Here is a 22,558-nt window from a genome sequence, read left to right as displayed (position 1 = left end):
ATGATTTTATTTGACAAATTATAGCCTTACAAATGTGTGTGTGTGCACATTTTCAATGTGTCAGTGTCACCAATTTATTTTTGTGGTGGTACTGCATTTTGGATGATTTTATTTTACAAATGATAAGAGAACAGTTTTTATAGTCTCAAAAATGTATTCCTCTATATGTGTGTGTGTGTGTGTGTACACACGTGTTGTGAGCAATATAATTTAGCATTGTGGATGTTTTTTGCATTGGTGGAAGTGTGCCACTTTATTTGTGCCATTTCTGTCGATGTGTTCTGCGTTGTTTCTGATTTTGATGATGAATTTTGTCTATTTTGATTGCGGGGTCTCCAGAGACCCCGAAGACCACGAGTGTCACAATTTTTGTCACGCTAACATAAAAACAGATATCATTCCAATTTATTTATTTTTTTGTAGATCTAGAAAGTGTTGAGAGCCGTAGAAGGTTTCATACCATTTGGACAAAGGGAACATTTTTTTTAATTTTAGTAAAAGTCATTTGGGGTCCCAAAAGACCCCGTAAACCATCAGAGGGTTAATAATTGTTTAAGTTTAAAAACATCCAGAATGTTTTTTTAGTCCAAAAAATAAATAAATTATGTCATTCATAGTGCTATACTGCCCTCTTGTGTTCAAAGTCAGGTAGGCCTATTGTATCTATATAAAAATATACCAGGGTATGTGACGGTGAGGAATATTTTACCACCGGTTAAAGTGTAACTAAAGGCACCAGGGTGGTGGTGCCACCGGCTTGGGCCCGCAATCGCTGCTCGCAGCTATATTTATGTTTGATCCCACTTTATCTTATTTACTCTTACTCAACAGGTGCTTTCAATACATTCCTGTAGTCTCTCGACAACGCTATTTAATCACGCACAGAAGGCAGCACAATACTGCTTATCTGCGTCCCATTTTCTCATCCTCACACACACCTCTCTCTCTTTCTGTGGGTCTATGGAATTGTCAGTCAGCAGTCAATAAAGCTGACTTTATTCCAGCCTTTGCATCTCATTCTACTCTTAGTATCTTGGGCTTGACTGAGACATGGACTCGTCCAGAAGACTCAGCAACCCCTGCTGCTCTCTCTAACAACTTCTCTTTCTCTCGCCAGTCTGGGAGGGGTGGGGATACAGGTCTTCTCATTTCTAACAATTGGAAATACTCAACTCTCTCTTCTCTATGCAATAACAACTCATTAGAATATCATGCCATTACACTTACAACTCCCATTAAGATCCATATTGTAATCATATATCGCCCCCCAGGTCAACTGGGAAGCTTTGTAGAGGAGCTGGATGTGCTGCTGTCCTCTTTCCCTGAGGATGGCACCCCACTTGTAGTCTTTGGTGACTTCAACAGTCATCTGGAGAAGCCGTATGCAACAGACTTCATCTCTCTCCTAGCCTCATTTGATCTCTAACGGCTCATCACCACAGGTACTCACAAATCAGGCAACCAACTGGACCTGGTTTACACACGCAACTGCATCACAGACAACATTTTGGTGAAACCTCTCCACGTTACAGATCATTTCCTCATTACTTTCAATCTACAACTCCCTACCCGTGCACCACCAACCCCTGTACCAGTTACTTTCAGACGAAACCTGTGCTCACTTTCTCCCTCCCATCTTTCCTCTGTTGTGTCATCTTCTCTTCCCTTACAATTCTCATCTCTGGATGTGAATACCGCAACGGATACCTTTTGCTCAATTTTAACATCATCTTTAGACAATATCTGCCCTCTCTCCTCTAGGCCAGATTTTGCTAACTTCTTCACCGACAAAACAATTATAAGCAGTCAGTTCTCAGCTCCACACACACAGGAACCCAGACCAACCTCTCCCACAGCCAATATCCTTCTCTCCTCCTCTGTCCCCCTGTCTGACCAAATTACAAAGACCACTCGATAATGCCGGTTTGCACTGCAAACCTCACTTATTTGGCTTATGCTACTCTGAGCAATGTCTGCACTTTGTATTTTGAGCACTTCTTGCTGTGTTTTTTCCTGTTCACGATGACTCGCTTAATTTGGTCCTAATTTGTAAGTCGCTTTGGACAAAAGCGTCTGCTAAATGACTAAATGTAAATGTGTAAATATGTGCTAACATATAAATTAATCATGTGATACAATGCACTTAGTATACAGTAATATTGCGAGCAGCCATGTAAAGTGGCTAACATTAGGCTACTAAGATGTTTCAAATGATAATCCATGTTTGAGGTTGATGAATGAAAGGCGACATTTGGATTTCCTGCCCCACATAATTACCACATGGACCAGCCGTGGTAATGATCTATCCGGCATGGACTGCATGACTGCCAATTCCTGTGCAGTTTATTTCTGCGACAAACCGACTAATTCAATTTTGGACTAAGCCTTGAGTCTCTTCTCATCAACTAACATTTAGTCAAATATTAGGGTACACCCCTAGAAAAAAATTAAGTTGAGAAACTGAACTTGCATACTGTAATGATTAGGACTGGTTCGTCATGGTTCAAGTATTGTAAAGGATGATCTCATCATGATTAGAGATGCACCGATTGATCGGCTGGTGACCGTAATTGGCCGATTTTCACGTGATCGGCTATGACCGGCCGGTTAGTCTGACATATGCCGATTTTATGCCGGTCAAGTGCACCCGGCATGATTAACATCGCGCAACATCAGCATCACACATGCAAATGGAACGCAATAGGAAACCTCGTAAATTACGGCTGTTTCACACCGCAAGCGTGAGCGGCGCATGAGCAGCGCGTATTTTTTGGGGCGTGGATGTTAATCAATGAGTGCATTCACACCGCGAGCAGGAGCAGCGCGTGAGCAGCAGTGAAGTGCGGGTTTCGGTGGCAAGTCTATTTTTGCTGCTGCTCACTCTCAATTAAAGTGAAAGCACACTTTTGATGACAAAATAAGTATAATTTCACACAAAAAGTGCCCAAAATGCACAGAATTTGCATGTCTTTAACAAGAACTGGAGAAAATTATATTTATAGAAAATTTGCCCATTTAAACTTGTTTTTATTATTCAGTTTGGGTAAAAGTACTATATGGTGTTTTATAAAATAAAAAAATGAGTCAACTAGTCAGAATATACAGTATAAGCTTTCTTTTAGTTTAATTTGAATTAACTTTCAATTAGGGCTGCAGCTATCGATTCTTTTTGTAATCGATTAATCTAGCACTTTATCGATCGATTAATCGAGTAATCGGATAAAAAAATTAGTGTGTTTTTAAACAACCAAAACAAATAATGCATAACGAAAATGATGTGGCTGTAAAATAATCAAGCATTTGGCTTTTATTTCTAAAAAAAAAAAAAAAACAGAGCTATTTATTCCAATTCCAACATTTGGCTTCAAAACTAAGCCTATTTATTGTACTTTTTACCCATTTAGTGTTTATAAGTGCCAGTGCCAACAATTATATAACAATACAGTTAAGTCAACTTTATACTGTAAAACATGTATAACATGTAAAACTATGAATACAAACTTAAATAGTAAAGGCCATTTGGCCTTAGTTTTGTCTTCTTAATACAACATTACAAAAAAAGGATTGCACCTTCTGCAAATTACCCACCGGAGAACAAAAATAAATTAAATTAATATAAAATATCAAGCCAAACAGGTACACAATGTATACAATTTATAAAAAAATAAGTGTAGCTTTAAAAAGGGGAATGTTTTATTGCAAATATGTTAAAAAGAACAGCATTTTGTTTCTAACTTAGGCTAGTTGAAGTATATTAGCACGTTTTGTAGTATTATTTTTTGTTAATTGAAAATGTTCTATGCTCAATTACTTTGGTAGCCGATTATGTCTTCCCCAAAAGTACGAGTGGATTTGGAGAAGCAGGCTGGGGAGTTTCATTTTTTGTTGTTGTCTGTAACTATTTGGCAGACGTGACAAACAAGGTCTCGCAAAGACTGCAATGCAATATTTGTTCCTCCATCACGTCCCGGTGTATACAGTGAATGCATGCTGAAATTATTGTTGCGTGGCTACATAAAAGTTTGAGCATATGTGATGCATTGCCGCAATTGGTCTGACTGGCGCGTGAGAGAGACGAGGGTGCGTGTGTGTGTGTGTGTGTGTGTGTGTGAAGGGGTTCTTTTTTAGGCTATACTCTCTTGCAGTTGAACATGAATACATTTACTACTTTAAAACATCAAAGCTAAACATCATATCTAGTCAAACCGCATCACGACATCACTACAAATACAGTATGGGATTAAAATCAGCGAACATCAATGTATAGGCTTCGGCACGGGCGGAAATGTTGGCGCTGGGTTAAAAAAAATGCGGGGGACAGAATCGTTACCTTGTTTCAGCGACGCTGGAAGGAAGCGATCCCAAACTTTATCGACATCTTTACTCTCCGCCATCGCGCCAACTAAATTCAAAATGTATCACGCGCTATTATGCTTCCTGAACACTGAACAACGGTCCGTGTGAAATCAGATCCCTGCGCGTATTAGTGTTGCACGGTGTATCGATACTTCAAAAGTATCGCGATACTCGGAAATTAAAAACGTCGCGATACCTAAATTTATCAGTATCGATACTTAAAAAAAAAAAAAAAAAAACGCCTCCCTATGGACGTCTGTGTTTTTTTCCTGACGCACGCAGCAAAGAACTTGCCGCTGTCAGTGTCATGATGTGACAAAACACTACAGCGAGATGGCTGCATGTGCGAGCACAAGTGGTCCACGACTTGATGACGCGAGGAGTGACATATGGAAGTAAGTTGCCTACCTTGCTCTGTTGCACGGTGCACCAATACTTCAAAAGTAAATCGGAAATTAAAAAAGTCACGATTCCTTAATTTATTAGTATCCATACTACTAAGAATGACCGCGTTCCAGATTTGTAAGGCCGGCGACACACTGGCTGCGTGTCGTGTCCGTTTTTATTTCGGCTCCCATGTTAACTACCTGGGTGACACACGCGTCTGGGCGCAGCTCGAGACGCGCGGAAAATGCGTGCATGCTATAAATAGAACCGACGCCTATTTTTCGCGTGTTGGAAGCCTTCCCAGGCAAAATAGAATAGGAAAAGATGTTTCTATGTCATTTTGACACGAATACATATTAATAAATGACATTTTGATGTTTGAAAGTTTTGACATAAATACAATATAAATGTAATTTTAAAAAATATAATCGATTTTCAAATATTGCACTTCTCAATACAGAACGAATTATTCTGTAGCCTATTTTGCCGTCAACACTGCCGACGTTGTCTTTGCTGCTATATTCCACAACTCTCTCCCCACATGTCAAATATATCACCAATGAGGCTTATCATATGTTACCAATATTAAACATTGTTTAATATAATCGCTGTTCATATTTGTATTCAAAGTTCAGAATCAAGATAAAGCTCTTATGTTTCTTATGATAAATGAGAAAATGCTGCTAAATTTATTTTAAAAAATGACCTTGAATGTCATTGCTCTAATTATTTTTTTATATTTTGATATTTCATATTTTGTTCAAATGTTTAATATATCTGCTGTTCATATGTACATTTATTAGTGTGTTATATGATTAGAATGTTGTCCCGGTTTTAAAATAAAGCACAGCAATGATATATGAGAGTGTTTCTCCCTTTTCAGGAAAAGTATCGAAAAAGTATCGAAATCGCAATACTTGACTTGGTATCGGTATCGAAACAATAATTTTGGTATCGTGACAACACTAGCGCGTATAGTGCGCGTCATAGGAATTTAACGAGGCTTCGAGGCAGAGTTTTTGCCTCGAGGAATTTTTGTAATCGAGTAAATCGAGTAACTCGATGAATCGTTGCAGCCCTACTTTCAATTTCCCACGCCAGGAGTAATTTATATAGTTCCATTTTATAGCGATTATCTGTTCAAATTTTTTCCTATGTTCTTTGCAAAATGTTCTATTAAAGACAAGATAGAAAATAAATATTTGTGGTGCTGTAAAGTGGTTAGAAAAAATGAAATCGGTTAAAATCGGTATCGGCAGGTCAATAGGCTTTTACAGCTGTGGAACTAAATGGCAAAAGACAGCACATCCAATCAAAGAAATCCAAAGCCATTTGGGATGCAGCCATCTACTACTGATAATTACTGTGGATCACATCATTGCTTGGCCGAGCACTGGAGTCTAGCTGCTCTGAGGTTTGGTGAGGAAGATATTGTATACTGCACTTACCAGGGCTGACTTGCCCACTCCACCAGAGCCCAAGACCACAAGCTTGTATTCACGCATGGCAGGGTCTCTTCACCAGACTCCTCAGTGCTCTAAAAACAAGATAAGAGAAGAGAATGAGTAGGTCACTGCATATGGATATATGGTAGTTTGTGTGTGGGGTAGAAAGCACCCTGGATCGCAGACCATGGGTGGGGGATAATACAAGCGCGGCTTCTTACACACAAAGCAGCTGTGGGTTCTAAATGGAAGTGTGCAGTCTGGAGCCAGGACTGAGAACTGCTAAGCATCTGGGCCTATATGGATTTAACTATTTAATATCAGCAGGCCCACACTAATTTGGATAAATGATTTATTCTACTCGCCAGACTTTTTTCATGGAATGCAAAAATAAAAATATAAACCACTTGAAATATTAAACACTTGAATGAGTTCTTTTCAACCAGATATCATCTTTCCTCTCACAGAACAACCACCTGGATTCAAACCAATCTGGTTTTATGATGATTTCACTTTTCTAACTTTAGTTAGTGTGTAATGTTGCTGTTTGAGCATAAACATCTGCAAAGTTACAACGCTCAAAGTTCAAAGCAAAGGGAGATATTTTCTTTTAAAGAAATAGCTTTTTAAGGACTATAACAAACGGCTGGTAGGAAATACACGACATTCCTCCCGGGTTAGTGACATCACTAACCCTAAAATTTACATAAACCTCGGCCCCAGGAACGTGACTTATAGATTATCATGACAGAATGCTAATCATTGACTAGAAGATAACTACACATAAGCTACATAAATTCATCAACTAACTATTCAGAAATGTCCTGTTGCATTCTACATGTTGTCACTTCTTCTTGAGTCAAGATCATTGTCTGACTCTGGTTTGAACATAAAAGGCTAAAGGTTTTTGAAATTTTCAGTGCATGTCTGTGTGAGGTAAAAGGACACAAGCTGTTGAAGCTCCACCCTCTGTGCCACGAGCAGCAGCTCATTTGCATTTAAAGGGACAGACACAAAAACGGTGCGTTTTTGCTCACCCTCAAAAAGTGACAATTTTAACATGCTATATAAAAATATCTGTGGGGTATTTTGGAGCTAAAACATACTGGGGACACTCTGGGGACATCAGAGACTTATTTTACATCTTGTGAAAAGGGCATTATACTACCCCTTTAAGAACGGCCATTCAACCGAGACTGCAACACTGTCGGTCACTGAAGCCCTATAGATGGTGAAAGCCGATCCCAAATTTTCAGTTCTCATTCTCCTGGATCTATCTCCTGACTTTGTGAATCATCAGATCCTTCTGTCCACCCTCTCATCACTGGGCATCACAGTAACTAGGGCTGAACGATTAATCGCAACAAAACCGCACGCGATTTGCGATTATTTTATGCGCAGCTTGTCAGTGGAGTGCGGCTGATTGGTTGTAAATACTGCCCCATTTGAACGCCAGAGGGCGCTCTCACGCAAACACGCTAAATATGCCCCGCCGCAGAAGTACAATAATGCGCATCATTCCAGGAAATCTCTATCGCTGTAGCTGAATAAACAGAAGATTGAAACGCTTTGATTAAACATGACTTATAAATACACGACTGCCTTATTCTGTGTAAGAAGGCACATCATCTCACAGAAGGAGGAGCTCAGCTGTTGTTATGAAGTGAGTTTGGAGTAAATGCATGTAATTAAATGTTGTCTGTTGTTGGACGAGGTTCATAAATGCTTCTCATGTTTTGGAAAGATGTTTGACGCGTGTTGTTTTTTCAAATGCACGTTATAAGTGACTCAAACTCACAGTGCTTTCAGTGTTAGCAGCGTTTACAGAGCCGTACATCAATGACAAACTGCGCATAACATTTTTTAAATTAATTGCAGCCTTTGCGATTTTAAAATCGCGATAAGCCATCTCGATTTAAGTGCGATTACATGGAAAGTGCGATTAATCGTTCAGCCCTAACAGTACTTCCACTTCACTGGTTTGAATCCCATGTCACAGGTCTTTCAGGGTTGCCTGAAGAGGGGAGGCACATCAACTGACCACCAGGGTTCCTCAGGGTTCAGTTTTTGGACCCCTCCTCTTCTCCATATACCGTATCAGGGCTCCAGACTAACTTTTCCACTGGTTGCACTGGTGCTACCAACTTTCTCAGTTGGTCGATTTTGGTCGACTTTCGGACCGAAGTTGGTCGACTTTCACATGATTTGGTCGCACCAAATTGTTTTGTTTTTTTACAACATGGAATTAATCAATGCATGCTGATGATTAGTTGTCCTAATCTGCGTACCCTAGTTTTGCACGGATGTAAAAAGACTGAAAGTGACAAGACACAAGTGACACATGTTGGCAAAATATTTAAATCTTTTAAATGAAAACCATTAAAAATAACTATACAAAAAAACACAACGTATGTTTTTTTAATGTTTGATTGTATTTTATTTAGTACTGTCAATCGATTAAAACAATTAACTAGCCTATTCACGATTAATCACACTTAACATTAATGTTTTTAATATATTTTTATATTGTAATTACACATTTAATCTCCAAATGAATGTAGAAACAACAAAGTATATTTTAAATATTTGATCTATTAGGTAGGAAATATACATAAATTGAATAAAGTTATCAAACACCTCAGTCTTCACTGTAATTTTCTCTGACTTTTCTTTGATTTGATTTTTTTACATTAATGTATCACAGAAGCGGGTTTATTAGGCTGCTGTCGCTTTAAGATCTGATGCATTGCATACAATGCGGATCTGACAAGCATCCGATGTTGTCACAACTCTTTGCGTTCATTTAACACTTTAATTTAATTCTGTGCTTACAAGGATACTCGACAAAGTGAACATTTTGGCATACTTTTGTGTGTTTTTGTCCGTTCAAGCGTGAAAGAGAACTCAATGCGGCTGCGCGCTGTCTGAAGCGGCATTCTGTGCGCATGAGTCCTGTGTGTGTGTGTGTGTGTGTGTGTGTGTGTGTGTGTGTGTGTGTGTGTGTGTGTTGTGTGTATCACATAGAGGAGATTTACAGACAGCGCGCCGCCAGTACAGATTTAAGTTCTTATTTCTGCATTTGAATTGTTTATTAGCACTTGAATGAATGATAGCGTGATAAAATACTATAGAGCAGCCAATGGATGAAAGAAAAAATCTGATGCTGCATTATTGCATTAAATATTTTAAACGCGTTTAACTGAAAAAATGAATCGCATGCGTTAACGTGTTAATTTTGACAGCCCTAATGTTTGTATAATCAAACATAAACAATATGTATTTGTCATATTCCTTTGCTCACTTGGTTCCTGCCTCCCTGTCCGCACCTGTGCTCTCGTCATCAGTTGTGTCTGGCTGCTGGCTCGTTGGCTTGCAATTCCTGAATTCCTGTACGTTCTTTAATAAATAAACTGCAAGTGCCGCAGCCGAGCCGACCCCGGGATAAAATAGTCAGAATTTATTAACACTTATTATAGGCGTACAGTAGAGATTTTGAACATAAGTTACGGACTGCAGCAGCTGCTGATACAGCAGCGTTCTGTTGCGCATGCGTGAATTTAACTGATTAGTACATGACCATGCACTCGCACAAATGCGACCACATAAAATTTTAACTCGCACATTCTCAAAGAATGGTCGCAGTCTGGAACCCTGCCGTATATACCCGAATATAAGACGACCCCCCCATTTTCCAGACTTTTGGGGGAAAAAATAGATTTTTGTGGAAAAAAATCTGGTTTTCAACAGAAAATTATTTTATTTGAAAATTCTATTTTCAGTTTTTAAACATTTTAACACCATTCTTTAAATATTTGGATTAATTTGTCACAAAATAAAGTGCACTCTGTCAATGAGTTCAGAAATGAATGAATGAATGAATGAATGAATGAATGAATGAATGAATGGAGTGACAAAAATGAATAACCTTTTCACAAAAATGCAATTATGTAGGCCTATATATGTATGTAATTGTGGTACTGTGAAGATAGATAGAAAATAACCATCTGCTTTTAATCAAACACATCTGACATTAAAGGTGCCCTTGCATGGATTATTTTATTATTTTAGAATGTTTCCTGGGGTGCCCTTATAATGTTAGTATGTTTTTTAGATCAAAATTTGTTATAATTTAGAAATAAAAGGCATTTTTCCTAGCCTGATTTTAGCCTTTGATTTGAACACTCTGTTTGAAGGGGCGTGTCTGCTGTGAGACGTCAGTGTAAACGCGCACTGCTGTGATTGGCTGCTGTGAGACTCCAGTGTAAGCCTGTTGATCACGTGAATGAAGATCTTATCATTGCAATGCAGTTTCTGCACTCTCACTAATGATTTCACCAATGCAAACATGATGTACGCAACGAGCTTCGTTGTGCAGAGTTACAGCGTCATTGATTTCATAACGAGTTTTGGCAAGTGTCCAGATAAACTCTCGCTGTGTGATTGACAGCTTGGGCGACTGGAAAGGGATCGTTCTTTGATCGCTATCTGTATATTAATCACAGTTTAAAGGGTTAGTTCACCCAAAAATTAAAATTCTGTCAGTAATTACTCACCCTCATGTTGTTCCAACCGCGTAAGACCTTCGTTCATCTTCGGAACACAAATTAAGATATTTTTGATGAAATCTGAGAGTTGTCTCACTCCTCCATAGGCTTCCAGTGTGACCGAAACTTGCTGGCCCAGAAAAGTTATTAAAGAGATCGTTAATATAGTCCAAGTGACTCCAGTGGCTCAATCTTAAGTATATCAAGCGACGAGAATACTTTTTGTGCGCAAAAACAAACAAAAATAACGACTTTATTGCACTATTCATTTCCTTCTCTCTGGATGTCTAGTTGGTTTGCGTAGTGTTTTTGCGCAGCGCGTCTGTGTTACACGTCACCACGTAGGCTCACTATTGGCCGACGCCAGTCATGTGTGTTTTGCGTGATGACGTGCAACACAGACGCGCAGCGCAAACACACTACGAGGCCCAGAGAGAAGGAAATGAAAAGTGGAATAAAGTCGTTATTTTTGTTTGTTTTTGCGCACAAAAAGTATTCTCGTCGCATGATAAACTTAATGTAGTGCCACTGTAGTTACTTGGACTATTTTAACGATGTTTTAATAACTATTCTGGGCCGGTGAGTTTCGGTCACACTGGAAGCCTATGGAGGAGTCAAAATTCTGTCAGATTTCATAAAAAATATCTTAATTTGTGTTCCGAAGATGAACGAAAGACTTACATGGTTGGAACAACATGAGGGTGAGTAATTACTGACAGAATTTTCATTTTTGGGTGAACTAACCCTTTAAGTAAGATTATTTTCATCCTACTAAGAGAAACGACGTGAAGTTGATCGTTTAGTCACTGGCTTGATTTACTGATGCATAAACAGTATTGAACGACTTTGAGAGAAAGATTATCTGTCTGAACTTGAACAATTACACATCAGACATTCACATAACCCACTGGTTCTTCAGAGGCTCGGATGAAGGAACAAAAAAAAAAAAAACCTTTGTGTTCGTTTGTACATCCAAACACTGCCATGCTTCGCTCGTTTGCAAGCCATGATGTCACTCGAAGAAAAATGATTCGGACGATGATTCGTCTGCGCAGTTCCGCCTGGCCTTGAACATGGGCTGGCATTTGCAAATTTTTGGAGGCGTACATATTAATGATCCCGACTGTTTCGCATAACACAGTCGGTGTTATGTGGAGATTCGCCTATTTTTCAGGGGTGTTTTTCAAAACCGAGATTTAAATAAGGAGGAGAAAACAATGGTGTTTGAGACTCACTGTATGTCATGTCCATGTACTGAACTCTTGTTATTTAACTATGCCAAGATAAATTCAATTTCAAATTCTAGGGCACCTTTAAAGTCTTGAAACAAACCAAACTGTGGGGTTGCAATAAGAACAGCAGTGCAAATGGGCCTTTATGCTGCACATTAAACTAGGCCTATTCCTCACAGAGATTCCCTGCCTCGCTATGCTCACTCTCACTGTCATCACTATCATGATGTTCCACGAGCCCCTCCCACAGAATGTCATAATCGCTCCCATCAAGGGCATTTGATATGCAGCATTTCTTAAATCCATGAATGATGCTCTCCTGGCTTATGGCATCCCATGCTTGGAGGATCCAAGTACAGAGCAGATGCACTGTTGGCTTCTGAAGTTTTCCAGTAGGCGTCAGTGAGTGATCGCCTGACAGGAGCCACTCAGTGTACCTCTTGTGCAGATTATCCTTGAATGGCTTGTTGACGACTACATCCAATACCTGTAGCTGGCTTGTCATCCCCCCCGGTATGATCACTAGATCGCCGTTCATTTTCCGCAACTGAGTTTTGACGGGCTTCGTCAAGTGTCCGCGGAATGCATCCAAAACGAGCATATTTCTCTTCTTATGAAGCGCACCGCGACGCCTGCCCCACACTACCTTGAGCCAGTCCACTACCAGGTCAGTGTTCATCCAGCCCTTTTCCTGGGCACGTACGATAATGCCAGCTGGCATCGTCTCCTTTGGCATAGTCTTGCGTTTCAAAATCACATATGGGGGGAGTTTGGTCCCATCAGCGAGACACAGCAAAATTAGTGATTTGATTTTTTTAATTTCCAGTAGATCGCACATTAACTGATTTGTCCCCTTTCTTGGCAACAGTGACAGATGTTGGCATGTCAAAAAACACTGGTGTTTGGTCAGCATTCCCTATCTGATCCAGGGGGTATGGGTGAGTTTTCCTCAGTTTAAGCACATATCGCTGAAAAGACAGCAACTTCTCCTCGAAGTCTGAGGGCAGGGGCTGTGCCAGACTTGTTCTACGACGCAGTGTCAGCCCTTTGCGCCGCATCATTCATGTACACCACCCAGTGCTAGCTTTGAATTCATTTGTCGGTATGTTCAGCTCCTTGGCTATCTCCAGAGCCCTCAGCCGAATGATTTCTCTTATGATTGGCATCGCATCCCGACGTTTTTCTATCACATATTCATAGATTCTATCATCAAGTTCTGCAAACTTGCCACTTTGAGGTCCACGGAAAGCTTTCCTTTGGCTGTTGGTATTTTTTAGTCGTTCTTTTTGTGCTCGCCATCTCCGAACGTTGCATTCTGTGACTCCAAATTTTTTGGCAGCTTTGCAATTATTAGATGATTCCGCCTCATTCACGACCATAAGTTTAAAGTTGGCGTCATAACTGTTTTGAACTGTTTTATTTGACCAACTTTTGAAGCGCTTTTCTCAAGATGATTTCTTGACCTCTCCATGGCGGCACTTTACTGTTTATTTAATTCATAACACTGTCACTAATAATTAGCCTATCGTGTTGGCACCCTCTACTGTTTCCCCCTGCTTTCTCCCTTTCCCCCCGTGATTTTGTCTATATCGCGAATATAAGATGACCCCCCCCATTTTTCAGCCTATTTTTAGGACAAAAACCTTGTCTTATATTCGGGTATATACGGTACACTACATCACTGGGACCCATCATAGAGGCACATGATTTCTCCTAACATTGCTTTGCTGATGACACACAGCTCTACCTTTCAATTTAACCAGATGATCCCACAGTAACTGCACGAATCTCAAGCTGTCTGGCGGACATATGTTCAAGTTCAAGTTAATTAATTTTATTTGTCATATACAAAAGACAATATGTACACTGAAATGTATTTGGTTGAGGCTCAGACATTCAACAGTAGTGCAATATACACAATTCAATCCAATTTAGAGAGGAGAAAAAAAAAAACGATGGATGAAGTAGGGCTGGGCGGTTTATCCAGTTGTACGATATATCGATATATTTTTTTGAAATGATATGGAGGCAATACCGTTTATATCGATACAGTAGTTTGATACGAGCACATCTGAAAAATAGCCGAGGACGTAGTGTGAGCTGCTGCAGTGAAAGTACATAGTACAATTTGTCCTATACATGACACACACTTATATTAAGGGCTTCAAAATAACTGGTAAGATAATTAACAAGTTTAAAGCAGCTTGCCCAGTCAGATGCTCTGACAGACAGGCTATTGTTACTGACTGACAGATAAATACTTGCACTGTTGAATGCGTTTAAGATGTGGTGCTTTCCTCAGTGCTTAACACAGGTATATTCTCCATCTGTAAATGTTAGAGAGTCAAACAAATACGTCCATTTCACTGTCAGGAGAGGACGAGCCTTCTGCAAGTGAATCTCCGCTAAAACTCAAGCTTCTGTGAATGAGCGATGCCACACGCAAGCGCGCCAAAAAGACGGAGCACAATAGAATAGTAGGCGCAATAATTCTGACTAAAATATACATATTGCTAAAATATTTGTTGTTGGAGACAATAAATGTGCCATATGTGGAATTGTAAACGTACAAGTATTTTATGAAAGTGACCATTTACAGTATAATGGGGTAATCAAATGCAGGCTAATATAATTAGTTTGTGCTTTATTTTTTATTTCAATTTTTAGTTTAGTCTTTAGTCAAATTAAAAACAAAAGCATTAATTTTGGTTTTATATTGTAATGTTACAATGTTAGAATGTAATGTGATTTTAACCACCTTTTTGCACATAATATATTGCATAGCCTACATTACATTCATTATTTGTTTCCATATCCTTCAAGATCAACATTGTTTGTAGGATATCATTGGGCAGGATGTGAAATATATATATATATATAGATAGAGATATATATATATATATATATATATTAGGGGTGTCGCAATATACCGGTATTGACGATAATCGTGATATTCAAAGCATGAAATATCGACATCGTGTTAATTTAGAGCAATACAATATACCGGTATTGGCGATATTGGCGTTTTCTAGACGCAGCGCTCGTCCGCGCCCGCGCAGCTAGAGTGAAACACTCGGTCCACACCCGAAAAAAGTAAGCTGAGCTCGCCAGTATTAACAACAGAGTTCTTCGGCTTCAAAGAAAACAGCACCTTAGAGGTGGTCGTACACCGGACGAGAAGCGCAGCGCCACGTCTTTAAAATTCGAACATATTCTGTATGAGTGTACACACACCGGACGAGAAGCACGGTTCTATTCGGCGTCTGTCCACGGCGCCCAGCAACGGCTCAGGACCTTGTTCAAAATCCTGCCGCGACACAGAGTGCAGAAAAAAGTGTTCAGATCACAGACTCAGCAACTATTGTATTTAATTGTACAGTATAATCATAACATAGTACAGACATTATCTCAATTCCATAATGTCCTTAAACATAATGATATTGCTGGCCATAAACTGAGAAAGTGCGTGTCCGGTGTGCAATACCTCGAGTTGTCATAGACGCGACGCAGCTATTATTTTACTAGTCATCATGGAATGGGAAATGTGACATTAACTGTTAACAGGGGGTTTCTGTGTTCATATATTTAATAAAGGGTGATTATTAAAATTAAGAACCCCCGTTTTCTTTACTCATCTTATTTTTGTATTTGTATTTGCACTTGATTTTTTTATTCAAATCTGCTATCTGCATGACTTTATTGGCGCCAGTGCAACAACAGGTTTAAGAGCTTTTCAGTTCTTCAGGAAACCTTCAGACAGTGTTTGGCTTCAGTTTGAAACCAGATAAACTTCACATGCTTGTCTTCCTTCACAAAAATTTGCCATAGATTGAGATTTTTTTGGCCATATCGCCCAGCCCTAGGATGAAGGATCATAACCCCAACCAAGCTCAACCTGGCAAAGACTGAGCTTCTCATCATCCCTGCCAATCCGACTCTACAGCACAATTACACTATCCAGCTAGGTTCATCATCAACTACCCCATCGAGGTCGGCCAGAAATCTTGGAGTAATCTTTGAGGACCAGCTGACCTTAAAAGACCACATTTCAAAAACAGCTCGGTCATGCAGGTTTGCACTACACAACATCAAAAAGATCAGGCCTTTCCTAACTGCACTGTAAATGATTTCTGTTGTTTTCACAGCATTATACTGTTTTTCTCAACAGTTTCTTGCTGTATAACCTATGTACAGTATGTTACTGTAGATTTTGTTGCTTTCACAGTATTATTTTGTATTTTCAACAGTTATGTACTGTGCACACAGTTGACAGTATGTTACTGTATATTTTCAATGCATTCTGGGAAATTATTAGTTACTGTAAATCTAAATACAGCACTGCAAATTGACCGCGAAAAACACCACACACAATTCCACGAGTAAAATTGCTAGCCTACAAACGTTATCCTTACATAAAACATTTTCAGGACTGGGTGACCATTAACAGTCTTAATTTCTGTCAGTGGGGGGTGCATGAGAGCGCATTTGAATGAGTTTTTCTGTTGTGTCAGTCTTTTCTGCCGACCTGGAACTTCAGCCCGGTGTTAGGAACTTCGCCATATGGTAAGTAATAAATCTTAATATTTGTATGCATGGATTCTAGCTAACTTTAAAATTATTTAGAGAGTATGACCAGGATTTAGATATTTAATTTAATTTATTCTTAACATTTTACTATCAGCTGTGTACAATATGATAGGCTACTCTAGGTTTCAATGTAGTTTGGGACATTGGTGTTACTGTAAATTTAAATACATTAGTACGAAATGACCGCGAAAAATAACCACAAGCTGCCGTTTTATGAATAACTCTTCAGTTCCCCGAGTAACGTTGAGGGCGCGCAGGCCTTTGCATCGCGTCGCTGTGTCTGTCGGCGAAGTTTTCGCCATAAATATCTGGTTAGTGATGAATCTTTATATATTTTTTATGCAAACTAAATAGTAGCAGGTTATGTTAGTTTAGAAGAACTGCCCGCGGCTTATGTTCTATAACGCCTGTAACGCGGATTTCCTTCATGATGATAGCTAGCCTACTTGATTATTAAATGAAATTTTATAAACATAGATTGCATATGTAGCCTCTTATAAGGTCAGAATGATCTAATAATTGTGTTATTTACCATTTTAAGTCGGTGGAAGCGCCTGCGCGTTCATTATATATATATATCATACCGTTAGGAATTGAAAATCGATATCCTGAAATCGGATACCCAAGGTTAGGATTCGGATTCTTGTTATAAAATTAAATTTTCGATTCCTCTTATTGATTTATTCGCGCTTATTTTTGTCTAAATCAGAATATTCTTTTACACGTCTGTGAGGACCTGACCTGGCGATCTGCCAGGACCTTGTGCAGTTATCTCAGTCTATGTTCATTCATACACTTTTGTTACAAATTGATCTCTATTAGTAACACCAATGGCTTTTTATTTTGCACAAGTGATGGTTTAGAGCTTTGACTTAGAGCTTATTGTGATGTGACTTATTACAGATGATGCTACATATTGTGTATCACTCTTGATTCAGTTGGAAAATATATAGGCTATATATTTTTTTTGTGTTTACAGGTTTCTTGTCAGGATAAATCCTGAAAATTCGAAATGAACATCACAGTTCCAGGTGAGCAGAAAGAGTGCGAAGGTTGTTCGGAGGAAGACCATGGCCTTGAATCAGGGACTTTGCAGAATATGATTGGCAAAATCATTAAGGTAAGAGTAATATTAGGGATGTGCAGCGGAGCCCATATCTTTAGAAATGATTTGTGTCTGAATCTGTATTTAGAAAAATCCAAAAAGGGTGGAAATGACTTAAACCATACATTTTTCAAATTGATAGTCTGTTTTATAATGTAATTATGTTCCCTTCACAGTTTCCATTTAACAAATATGCCTTGTATAAGTCAAATAATTTGTATTTTTATATTATAATTTTTACACCTCTTTAAATAAGTTTTAATTAAAACATGAAATGGTAAAAAATAGGGTTGAGTGATATGGTCAAAAATCATCTTGATAAAATGTTTCATATCAGTCAGTATTGATAATTATCACAATCAATGTCAAATATTTATTTATTTTAAGTTTTAAATGTTCTCAAACATACATTAAATAATGAAGACAACAGGTAAAGTTAAAATATAATGAAATGTAATAGGGGTGGGAATCTTTTTGATTCAACGATTCGATTCAAATCGATTCTTTGGGTCACGATTTGATTCAAAAGAGGCGGTACTTTTGAAATTGGGAATTCTCTTTTGAATCAAATTTCATTTTGATATATGCATAGAATAGATTTAAAATCTATGATCAAATCTAAAATCAAATCTATGCATATATCTAAATGAAATTTGATTCAAAATCGAGAATCGAACAGAAATGATCAGCAGCTACTGTTAGCCCCAATCAAGTGATTCATTTATAAATGGCCGTGCCCACTCTTCCGTGAAAAATAAAGTGGATACCATAGGAAAAAAAATTTCTCCTAAAAAGGTGTTGATAATGTGAGTTAGGTTTTTTTTAGGGGTTCAAGCATGAAATGCTGAAACCCTATTGTAATTGTAAGGATTCGTAAAACGCATCGTGCAGGACAAACCGTAAGGCCTAGAGACTTGAAACCTGGCCAGATGGTAGGCCTCAATTTGGGGACAACCTATCAGAGTATGACCCCGAATGGCCCATAGGTGGCGCTACAGCAACCAAAAGTTCAAAATCACTCATAACTCTTAGACCGCTTGTCCCAGGATCAAGTGTCTTATATCGTTGGAATCCTTGGCTCAAGGCGGACAAAATGGCTATCTCCGATTTGGATGTAGGCAGGGGAAATTTTCTGCTATGTCGGATTTTGTCCAAAACCTACTTTTGCGAACTAGTCCCTGGTTTTTCGCCCGATCGGAACCAAACCAGTCTAGGACAATTCTCTGGACTCTCTAGATCAATAATTATCGAAAAAAAGTTGAACTTTTGCATTTGGGTGGCTGTAACAGGGTCATTTAGAAAAGGGGCGTGGCAAAATACACTAAAAAGCCTATACATCCCAAATGAAAACTCAGAACTTCACCAAAATTGATGAGCATATGTGTCAGAACATGGTGAGGAAGCATGCAGAGTTTCATGGAGATCGGACCACAGGTGGCGCTATAACTGGCAAAAAGCCTTCATTCTTATTAGGGGTTCAAGCATGAAATGCTGAAACCCTATTGTAATTGTAAGGATTCGTAAAACGCATCGTGCAGGACAAACCGTAAGGCCTAGAGACTTGAAACCTGGCCAGATGGTAGGCCTCAATTTGGGGACAACCTATCAGAGTATGACCCCGAATGGCCCATAGGTGGCGCTACAGCAACCAAAAGTTCAAAATCACTCATAACTCTTAGACCGCTTGTCCCAGGATCAAGTGTCTTATATCGTTGGAATCCTTGGCTCAAGGCGGACAAAATGGCTATCTCCGATTTGGATGTAGGCAGGGGAAATTTTCTGCTATGTCGGATTTTGTCCAAAACCTACTTTTGCGAACTAGTCCCTGGTTTTTCGCCCGATCGGAACCAAACCAGTCTAGGACAATTCTCTGGACTCTCTAGATCAATAATTATCGAAAAAAAGTTGAACTTTTGCATTTGGGTGGCTGTAACAGGGTCATTTAGAAAAGGGGCGTGGCAAAATACACTAAAAAGCCTATACATCCCAAATGAAAACTCAGAACTTCACCAAAATTGATGAGCATATGTGTCAGAACATGGTGAGGAAGCATGCAGAGTTTCATGGAGATCGGACCACAGGTGGCGCTATAACTGGCAAAAAGCCTTCATTCTTATTAGGGGTTCAAGCATGAAATGCTGAAACCCTATTGTAATTGTAAGGATTCGTAAAACGCATCGTGCAGGACAAACCGTAAGGCCTAGAGACTTGAAACCTGGCCAGATGGTAGGCCTCAATTTGGGGACAACCTATCAGAGTATGACCCCGAATGGCCCATAGGTGGCGCTACAGCAACCAAAAGTTCAAAATCACTCATAACTCTTAGACCGCTTGTCCCAGGATCAAGTGTCTTATATCGTTGGAATCCTTGGCTCAAGGCGGACAAAATGGCTATCTCCGATTTGGATGTAGGCAGGGGAAATTTTCTGCTATGTCGGATTTTGTCCAAAACCTACTTTTGCGAACTAGTCCCTGGTTTTTCGCCCGATCGGAACCAAACCAGTCTAGGACAATTCTCTGGACTCTCTAGATCAATAATTATCGAAAAAAAGTTGAACTTTTGCATTTGGGTGGCTGTAACAGGGTCATTTAGAAAAGGGGCGTGGCAAAATACACTAAAAAGCCTATACATCCCAAATGAAAACTCAGAACTTCACCAAAATTGATGAGCATATGTGTCAGAACATGGTGAGGAAGCATGCAGAGTTTCATGGAGATCGGACCACAGGTGGCGCTATAACTGGCAAAAAGCCTTCATTCTTATTAGGGGTTCAAGCATGAAATGCTGAAACCCTATTGTAATTGTAAGGATTCGTAAAACGCATCGTGCAGGACAAACCGTAAGGCCTAGAGACTTGAAACCTGGCCAGATGGTAGGCCTCAATTTGGGGACAACCTATCAGAGTATGACCCCGAATGGCCCATAGGTGGCGCTACAGCAACCAAAAGTTCAAAATCACTCATAACTCTTAGACCGCTTGTCCCAGGATCAAGTGTCTTATATCGTTGGAATCCTTGGCTCAAGGCGGACAAAATGGCTATCTCCGATTTGGATGTAGGCAGGGGAAATTTTCTGCTATGTCGGATTTTGTCCAAAACCTACTTTTGCGAACTAGTCCCTGGTTTTTCGCCCGATCGGAACCAAACCAGTCTAGGACAATTCTCTGGACTCTCTAGATCAATAATTATCGAAAAAAAGTTGAACTTTTGCATTTGGGTGGCTGTAACAGGGTCATTTAGAAAAGGGGCGTGGCAAAATACACTAAAAAGCCTATACATCCCAAATGAAAACTCAGAACTTCACCAAAATTGATGAGCATATGTGTCAGAACATGGTGAGGAAGCATGCAGAGTTTCATGGAGATCGGACCACAGGTGGCGCTATAACTGGCAAAAAGCCTTCATTCTTATTAGGGGTTCAAGCATGAAATGCTGAAACCCTATTGTAATTGTAAGGATTCGTAAAACGCATCGTGCAGGACAAACCGTAAGGCCTAGAGACTTGAAACCTGGCCAGATGGTAGGCCTCAATTTGGGGACAACCTATCAGAGTATGACCCCGAATGGCCCATAGGTGGCGCTACAGCAACCAAAAGTTCAAAATCACTCATAACTCTTAGACCGCTTGTCCCAGGATCAAGTGTCTTATATCGTTGGAATCCTTGGCTCAAGGCGGACAAAATGGCTATCTCCGATTTGGATGTAGGCAGGGGAAATTTTCTGCTATGTCGGATTTTGTCCAAAACCTACTTTTGCGAACTAGTCCCTGGTTTTTCGCCCGATCGGAACCAAACCAGTCTAGGACAATTCTCTGGACTCTCTAGATCAATAATTATCGAAAAAAAGTTGAACTTTTGCATTTGGGTGGCTGTAACAGGGTCATTTAGAAAAGGGGCGTGGCAAAATACACTAAAAAGCCTATACATCCCAAATGAAAACTCAGAACTTCACCAAAATTGATGAGCATATGTGTCAGAACATGGTGAGGAAGCATGCAGAGTTTCATGGAGATCGGACCACAGGTGGCGCTATAACTGGCAAAAAGCCTTCATTCTTATTAGGGGTTCAAGCATGAAATGCTGAAACCCTATTGTAATTGTAAGGATTCGTAAAACGCATCGTGCAGGACAAACCGTAAGGCCTAGAGACTTGAAACCTGGCCAGATGGTAGGCCTCAATTTGGGGACAACCTATCAGAGTATGACCCCGAATGGCCCATAGGTGGCGCTACAGCAACCAAAAGTTCAAAATCACTCATAACTCTTAGACCGCTTGTCCCAGGATCAAGTGTCTTATATCGTTGGAATCCTTGGCTCAAGGCGGACAAAATGGCTATCTCCGATTTGGATGTAGGCAGGGGAAATTTTCTGCTATGTCGGATTTTGTCCAAAACCTACTTTTGCGAACTAGTCCCTGGTTTTTCGCCCGATCGGAACCAAACCAGTCTAGGACAATTCTCTGGACTCTCTAGATCAATAATTATCGAAAAAAAGTTGAACTTTTGCATTTGGGTGGCTGTAACAGGGTCATTTAGAAAAGGGGCGTGGCAAAATACACTAAAAAGCCTATACATCCCAAATGAAAACTCAGAACTTCACCAAAATTGATGAGCATATGTGTCAGAACATGGTGAGGAAGCATGCAGAGTTTCATGGAGATCGGACCACAGGTGGCGCTATAACTGGCAAAAAGCCTTCATTCTTATTAGGGGTTCAAGCATGAAATGCTGAAACCCTATTGTAATTGTAAGGATTCGTAAAACGCATCGTGCAGGACAAACCGTAAGGCCTAGAGACTTGAAACCTGGCCAGATGGTAGGCCTCAATTTGGGGACAACCTATCAGAGTATGACCCCGAATGGCCCATAGGTGGCGCTACAGCAACCAAAAGTTCAAAATCACT

The 22,558-nt window shown here is 39.7% G+C and overlaps 1 protein-coding gene across 1 annotated transcript in view; it reads right to left on the bottom strand.

Annotated features, from left to right (window-relative positions):
- rap1ab (RAP1A, member of RAS oncogene family b) overlaps positions 1 to 22,558 on the bottom strand; it is a 104,682-nt gene that overhangs the window by 59,445 nt on the left and 22,679 nt on the right. The window contains exon 2 of the mRNA XM_084395199.1: positions 6,192 to 6,280. Coding sequence (XP_084251325.1) covers positions 6,192 to 6,248 — 57 coding nt within the window. The 5' untranslated portion in view covers positions 6,249 to 6,280. The remainder of the gene's footprint in view (positions 1 to 6,191; positions 6,281 to 22,558) is intronic.

The sequence above is a fragment of the Rutilus rutilus genome, assembly GCF_951802725.1.
Source record: "Rutilus rutilus genome assembly, chromosome: 22".
Classification (NCBI taxonomy): domain Eukaryota; kingdom Metazoa; phylum Chordata; class Actinopteri; order Cypriniformes; family Leuciscidae; genus Rutilus; species Rutilus rutilus.
This window is presented reverse-complemented; position numbering and strand designations above follow the sequence as displayed.